General features: G+C 45.3%; 1 protein-coding gene across 1 annotated transcript; it reads right to left on the bottom strand.

Moving 5' to 3' along the window:
* Window positions 1–2,962: 2,962 nt before the first annotated feature.
* LOC139198743 (homeobox protein unc-4 homolog) lies at window positions 2,963–7,795 on the bottom strand. The gene is made up of 3 exons (XM_070827673.1): window positions 7,534–7,795; window positions 6,677–6,852; window positions 2,963–4,129 (listed from the first exon to the last, which is right to left on the bottom strand). The coding sequence occupies exons 1-3, from the start codon at window positions 7,793–7,795 to the stop codon at window positions 2,963–2,965; spliced, it is 1,605 nt and encodes a 534-aa protein (XP_070683774.1).
* Window positions 7,796–8,204: the final 409 nt, after the last annotated feature.

Raw genomic sequence — 8,204 nt, 5'->3', positions numbered from 1 at the left:
ATTTCTCCCGGTTGAAATTGAATTCATAAAGTGTGATGCATGAGCGGCACGGACACGACGGGAGGGCCTGGCCGGTCCGGGCTCGGCTTGATCGATTGGTCGTTTGTGTTGGTGCCACCAAAACACCCCACATCTCTCTCTCTCTCTCTCTCTCTCTCTCTCTTTCACACACACATTTACACTCACTGTTTACTCACTGTTTCATGCTGTAACACTTAAACTCGGTAGATAGATAGATGGATAGATGGATAGATGGATGAATCATAGTTTTGTATTCAAAAAGTCACTATTCTCCTTGTTTTGACATGCAGACTGCAGCTCAGTGCCACATTTTACCCTCTAAAAACGACACTATGGAGCAGAAACTGCAAAACAAGCCACTAAAATACTTCATGAAAGCTTGTTTCCAGAGCTGATTTACGCAAAACTACCACAATAAGCTGGCCTCTACCTCTAGAATGCAGTTTTGGGGGTAATGAGGTCATTATTAATTCAAATTAATTAAAGCTGCAGACACGTGGGCCTGTGCTACACTTCCCTGGTTGTAACGCCTTCACTGGAGTGACAGGTAAGACATGGAGATACTGCAGGTATAATGAGAGACTTGAAGATAAGTGAATATTATGATGATCTACATCCACATTCTGGTTCTTCACTTGGATCTAAAATTAGTCCATAAAGTGCTTGTTGCCTGTTTTCTGTCTAAACTGTTAGTTGTAACCTTTAATTTCTTTAATTATTTGGCAAATCTGTCCCTTATTTACAACAAAGGCGGATTTTACAGCTTCTCCACGTGTGCTCACACTGCACACACACACACACACACACACACACACACACCATAAAGGCCTTGCTGAAGGGAGATCAAACCTATATTTTCTAATTAATCGCACTCTTGAAACTAACCGATTATTATAAAGCGTTTCCCCCTCCAAAAAAGGAGAATAAAAGTAGAAATTTCACAGAGCGCACGCGGAATGAACGATTTAATGTGATTGTTTCGGTCGAAGGGGACGTTTCCCGAGGCCTTATGGGGAAATAATGTCCTTATGAATTAAATAATAGGGTTATTACTTTCATTGATTTTAGCTGTCTGGGAATTTAGTGTTCAGCTTCGGTCTTAACCCATCCTCCTCCTGCTGTTTTTCACTCTCGCTCCCTCCTCGTCCCCTTGTCTAATTATTTTCCTATAAGCCCCCCGCTTCCTACAGCGCAAATAGCAGAGTCACTGAGCGAAAATTATGTAAATATTATTAAAGGGACTCAGGCACGGAAATTCATTTTAGGTCGGCGCAGCAAAGTAAAGCTCTGTCCCTCGGATCCCCCTCAATTTATTTGCAAATAAAGGCGAGGTGACCGGGAGGGATCAGGGATATTTAGCCGGGCTGTCAACACGGCTCCTCCGCGCACTGGCTCGCCAGAATTAATGGTTTTAATAATTGGGATTTCAGTTTCCAGGGAATTGGTGGCGTTTACACTTCATAAGCTAAACACACGCTTTCCTAAACGGGCGCGCGCGCGCTCGTGCAGTCGCGTGCGCGTGGACACACACCTGCGCCATTTGGGAGGATCCGTCTTCTCCTCTTGTCCCTAAACATCTCTTAATTCAACCATTCTTCACTTCCTGCCACCTTTACTTTTTCTGAGCTCAGCCAACAACTGGTCAAAAAATTATTAATGCAAGCCCGGCACATCACCCCCCCCCCCTCTCTCTCTCTCCCCCTCTCTTCCTCTTCCTCCCCTATATCTTTATCTGTCTCCCCCCCGGGGGACTCACAGTCCTATTAGAACAAATGACGAGGGGCCCAGGCGCTTTTGTAAAAAGGCGCAGGCAGGCGGGCGCGCGCCTGTCCTATTATGTGCGACACATGATCAATAGGGCGATAACGCAGCAACATCAATATAAGCGACAGAACAATGAGGGATATCATCGAACATCTATCTTAATATAGCCGACTACAAGGGCCGTCTGACAACCGCGGCAGCTCATGAAAATTCCGCCCCACGAATCTACCACCATCTCATCCTCCTCCTCCTCCTCCTCCTCGCGCTCAATAGACTATGCGCACTCACGCACGCACGCACGCCTGCAAACACGCACACATACACGATGCAGCTGGCGCGGCTATTATTTTCCCATTTCAATTTGACACCCCTGCCTTTCATGCTAATTCTATTATTGTAGGAAGTTTATGTGATTCCATATCACTAGAAATCGGTAATGTCTAATAACCCTTTGGGCTGAAAGGAGGGAAAAAAAACTGCCTCGAGACCCGCGGCAGCCAGTGGGAAAATAATTACTTTCATATCAAAACTCAGCAGGAGGCGCAGGGTCCTATAGCCCGCGGCCACTAACCTCATTCCAGCTCGGCCTTTCAAATGAATAAATTTGTTAAAGCAATAAATACAAACAGCCAGACGGACTTGAGCTCCAGCTCCGGCTCACTACACAGAGGAAAAAAAGGGGGATTTATCTGCTGTAACACGACAAAACTCCAGCCGCCATGATCCAAGGTTCTGCCACACAGCAACCTCCTCTTTTTTTCAGTTTTACCTTTACCCCCCCTCAGTACGGCCCTGGAGAGACAGTGATTCAATTTAAACAATAACTTTATTTATCAAAATGTTTACATATAAATATCATTTTCTCGTTTTTTACAATATCTGAGGATTTTTGTTGTGTAAGATGTTTATTGTAGCCTAGTTTTTGTTACAAGTTGGTCACCAAAAAGGAGAGAGAGAACCTGCTTCTAAAGGTGTTTAGGCCTAAAGCCTGAATATGAGGATGGCCACAGCTTCTGGGGGCCATCTGGATTGATCACACATTATGATTAAAAAATAGATGAGAATTAAGTCTCCTGATTCCTGATATGTTTTAGAGTGTCTCAGCAGAGCTTTGGGAATGTTTGAATAGTCTGAGCGGCGTTCCTGGTCCTTTGTTTATGTTTGCTCCTAGCAAGTGTTAGTCCATATCGACATCCTCTCCATCTGTTCCGGGTGTTTCTTGACAGTCTGTGTTTGCCTTGAGACGCTGGGAGAGGTCTGGAGAAGCTCGCTCCTCTCTTGCACCCTTCTCTGTTGCGCACAGCTCGGTGGCTTGGCAGCCATTGGTCGCCGCCTTCGTCCGAACTTTCGAACCCCTCTCCTCGCCGCTGTCGCTGGACTGCGTGCAGCTCAGCCTGGCCAGAGCCGCCTGAGCTGCACCGTGCGGCGGAGGGGAGACGGGGAATCTTCCGTTGCTGCAGTCACCACCACACTCCTCCACGTCCGTTCCCTCCACCCTATTGCTAATGTGATTGTGGTGATGCTGCGTGTTATGCTCCGTATGATCCGAGTTTAGAGGCTTAGTGACAAAGCTGGAGAGGTCGGCCGGAGCAGGGCTCCCCTCGCTCGGCGCACACCTCTGTCCCAGGCCGAGCCTGTTAATGCTGCTGTCCTGACATGGTGAGGCCTTCAGGGCTGTTTGGGGCACTAGAAAGCCCAAGGGCTGATGGGTAATGGGGTAAAGCAAGAAGTGGCCTTTACCCACCAGTGTCCGCTGACTGGGCAACGAGGGGAAGTCCAGCTGAGATTTCCGTCGAGGCGTGGCGTCAGAGAGGAGGCTCTCCACGCTGAAAGGGTTGCGTTTCTGCAGGGCAGACGACCTCGGGCCTCCAGGACTGGAGCTGTGCGTGCTGCCTGGAGAAACCTGCTCCGCTTCTCCTGTGGTTCTTTGGTTTTGGTGGTTTTGTAGTTGGCTGAAGTCGTGTCGTGTTTGGTCACAGCTGGATTCAGTTTGGTGTCCTCCTGCACCCTTCGCTGCTGGCAGTTCGATGTGAATAGTCCCGTTAACGCTGGTGGAGGACTGCTGCTCGCTGTCGGTGAACTGGGAGACCCCGCTGTCGCTCTCTGAGCCTCCAGGCGTGTGGAAGTTCTCGCCTGTGAGAAGTTTGTTCTGCGACTTCAGCAGCTTCCTCTCCTGTTTCCGTTTCTTCTTCTCGGCCCGCTCTTGATCCCTGCGTGCGATCTCCTCGGGGTCCATGGGCTCGCCGCTGCACGTGGTCGGGTGGGAGTTGTGAGCCGGCCGCCCCGGCCCTTTCTTTGTGTTCTCCTTTTTTCTCCATTTAGCACGTCGGTTTTGGAACCAAACCTGTGCACATGTACAAACACACACATGAAACACAACTGCAAAAGTGACACATGAGACAGTCTTTGTTTGAAAGTAGTTTCCTTCCATGTCACCATCTGTCAAACACCACCTAAGATCATATATTGGTTCACATTATTCACAGCAATTTGTTTTCGCAGCTTTGAAAAGAGCTGATTCATCCATTTGTCAATTACAAGATAATCAATCATAAATAATTTTGATAATAAATTCATCATTTAAGCCATTTATCAAAACAAATGCCAGAGAGTTGTTTGTTTTAGCTTCTCTAATATGGAGCTTTTCATCATCATTGTGAATGAAAGGGTTTTGTGTTTGGACTGTTGGTTGGACAAAAAAAGCTGATTCAGGACATCACCTGGGTCTTTAGGGATTTTTCACCACTAAATCAGTCATTTAATTAATCGACTGTGAACTTAATTAGTTAGTTGCAGCATTAATTGGAACAACAACAATCAGACAAGTTCTATAAAACAGGGCAGGTATGGACACTGCAACGTTCGCTTTATGCATCAGAAATGATTTGATTAAAATCTGTACTCATTTATTTTGGGATGAATTTTCTTGGGTGAAGGTGTTCCTGATAATCTGTCCCCCTCAAGAAAATGCATGCAGTGAAGTAAGCTAGACAAAATGTCACTCATGGAGTGTGTAGACAGCCTCAGACAACAAGCTCTGACAGCCTCAGACAACAGGCCTCACACCTGCCACAGCAATAAATCAGTGTCAAAGTGGTTATCTGATGCTGAAGACAAAACCATATTGCCTACAAATCCAAACAAATTCCACAAAGCCCCGAAACAAGTGAAGCCTTTGTGTTCTGCGTGTCTGTGTCTGTGTTTGCTGCAGCTTTAAACATCTAAGCATTCGGCTAATAGGTCACAGAGGTGGACCAGCAGATGCACAGATGTGCCGGTGTTAATTACCAATGAGTCTGTGTAATGGCCAACTCCGCCAATTACAATTAATTGTAGCGTAGCCAAATCAGCCCTCTCCCCGTCTCTGTATGTTCTTTCACACCCAGCCCTGCGCTCACATGCGGCTTAACACTTGCACAGCAATCCCCGGCTCTCCTCCCTCCGCACCGGGCCAAGAGAGGGAGCTTCCCCCGCCTGAGAGCTCTCGCTGCCGGGCCTCTGGGCGCGCTCAGGGCCGTATGTTCGGCGCTGATAACACCAGGAGTTTAGCATGCAGGAGTAGGATCCGTGAACATTGCATAATAAGGACGGGACACCAACATCATGTGCGACAATGGCGCTTCTTATGAATTGTTAATGTTGGTTATATCTTTCCCCCGCAAACCTGGTGATAAAGGAGCCTTAAGCAGCTTGAGGGAACAATAATCTGAGGTTTAGGAGCGAAATCCCCAAACAACATCCAGCAACGGCGAGCTGTGCTTCTGTCCCGCTTTTACTCGATCCAGCCAAGCATGCCAGCTGTATGTGGCTCATTTAGAAATACATGAATATACGTTAAATTACACCGAATATCACAAATGGATATACAGCTTATAGCACCAACTGAGCAAATAATATGTAGGCTACTAAAGCTAAGCCTATATTTCTCATTTTCCATATATTTCCTTATATTTATTATTAGTATTAGTAGTAGTAGCATCATTATTGGTAACATGTTATTAACTTATTATGGAATTAAATAAACCTCTAAGGGTGAAATGACAGATGGTAACGTTACCTTTGACAAGTTTAATCAGATTTTTTTTCAGTCAAATTTCTCATCATCCTAAGCATATTTCTTTTTGTATTATTATTATTGTTATTATTATTATTATTGTTATTATTATTATTATTATTATCATCCCAATTAATGTTAAGAAATTCAGATTGTTGCCACTACAAAATATAATCTTAAAATATTATGCTTTTACCATCACTTAATGAGTTCTCAATAATTACAACCAATATTAAAATAGAATAAAATATTAAATCACTACTACTACTATTATTAATAACAACAATAATAATAGTAGTAATAATAATAATATCGTGTAAAATCAGGATTGATAACAATAGTAATTCTAAAATAATTATTGATTTATGTTAAAATGAGCTTAAGCCTGAAATTGAACCTATAAATAAGTTGTAAAAAAATAAGGGCAACATTGTGAATAAACCGTGTCTAATCATTAGATATTTAAAAAACTGAAGGTAGGCCCTGAGAAGAATGGTAGTTACCATGTTCACCCCTTGGTTTGCTCAGTAAATAGCCTTGTTTTTATTAACCCATAAATCAATAGGTTGTCGCCATGCATAATTCAAAGGAGACCCTTTATTGATGCTTTGATAATTGACAAATAGCGATCTCAGTATGGGGGAGCCCTCATGGGTCACCACAAAAAACCTCTGACAGTTTTTTTAATAACAGAATGTTTCATGGATTTTGACATGGAAGTAAGACTGAGATCATTTGGGGGGAAAATCTGACCACAAAGTCTACCAGTTACCATCTAACTGAATAAATAAATTGCTGCCTCTGGAAAATGTTTGACCCATTTCTGCGTGTCTTTACCTGAACCCTGGACTCCACGAGGTCAAGCCTGAGCGCGAGCGCCTCCCGCATGAACACATCCGGATAGTGACTCTCGTTGAAAGCCTTCTCCAGCTCCTCCAGCTGCCACCCGGTGAAGTTCGTCCTCGTCCGTCTCCGTTTACAACCGGGACTGTCCTTATCCAGGTCCCCAGAGTCTGCAGTGGTCGGCGTGTGTGTTTGTACAAGTGTGTGTGAGTGTGTGAGTGTGTGTGTGTGTGTTTGTGTGTGAGTGAGTGAGAGAGAGAGAGAGAGAGACACTGGTGATTTACAAGCAAATTCTGCCATGACAGCTTATTAGTATTATCTTTCATTATTAAATATTTCCTTGCTCTATGATATCCCCAATTTTGTCAGTAAATTGAAGACAAAATGAAAACCCTTTCATGCCAGGCCTGTATTTGATATTTAAAAGCATTCACTATTATTGCAAATTTCAGTTTTGGCCATTAAACATCCAACGACCAGCTTCCAAAATCAATTCAATCGAGATAAATGACAAGTTCTTATATTTATTTTAACATCCAGTGCAGTTTTTTTTCCCATTAAAATCATTAAAAATGAGCCTGCAGAGAAACTTTTTTCCATTTATTTTTAAATTAAACAATCCCCAAAAGTTTTAATGCGAATGTTTAATGTTTTTTTTTTCCTCTCTGCAGACTTTTTCATCTAAAATCTGACCTGAAATGTTAAAATTTTTTGCCTCATAGTCAACTAAAAACGCATTATTATCTTATTTGGCCATAAAGCAGCCCATGAACATGTATTACACTTGCTATCACAATGCATCGTTTCCACCGTGTATTAATGGGGCATCAGACAAAAAGAGCGTGGCCTACCTGAGAGTTTGAACTGCTGGTTGTCGGATGAGAGCAGCGGGTTGGAGACCACCGAGGCCGAGCAGGAGCCGTTCAGTAATCCGTCTATAGAGAAGGGGACGGCGGACGCGGACTGCAGCTGGTGCCCGCCGGAGAGCTCGTAGACGTGCTGGTGATGGTGGTGGTGGTGGTGATGGGGACCGAGCGGGTACGGGAAGCCCACCAGCCCGCCCAAGGAGCCTCCGAACTGGGCGTGAGGATGCTCGAGTACCCGACTGTCCATGCTCGCCCGGGCTGCGGCGGGGCCGAAGTGAAGATGCAAAGGGAGGCAGTGTGGCTGAACATGCAGTCAAAAAACAACAACAACAAAAAAAAGTCAGGGAGAGGAGGAAGAAGCTGCGAGGAGGAAGAGGAGGTGAAGAGGAGGGAGCCCGGGCAGACGGCCGTCTCCCGCGGCCACGGTTCGGTGTGCGGAGGAGCGGCGGAGACCAGGCTGCACGAGGTATCTCACGTTTACGGTCCAGCTCGAGACGTCAACCCTGCTCTTTCTCTGCGCGAGCCAGCTCATTAGGACTCCTCCATCTGCTCGCGGGACCAATAAGAAACGTTAATCGCCCTGTGACGTCAGAGACGCGGTTAATGGAGTAACGGAGGGCAGCAGCGCACGAGGAAAAAACGGAGAGACCGAGAGC

The sequence above is a fragment of the Pempheris klunzingeri genome, chromosome 3 (assembly GCF_042242105.1).
Source record: "Pempheris klunzingeri isolate RE-2024b chromosome 3, fPemKlu1.hap1, whole genome shotgun sequence".
NCBI classification, from domain to species: Eukaryota; Metazoa; Chordata; class Actinopteri; order Acropomatiformes; family Pempheridae; genus Pempheris; species Pempheris klunzingeri.
This window is presented reverse-complemented; position numbering and strand designations above follow the sequence as displayed.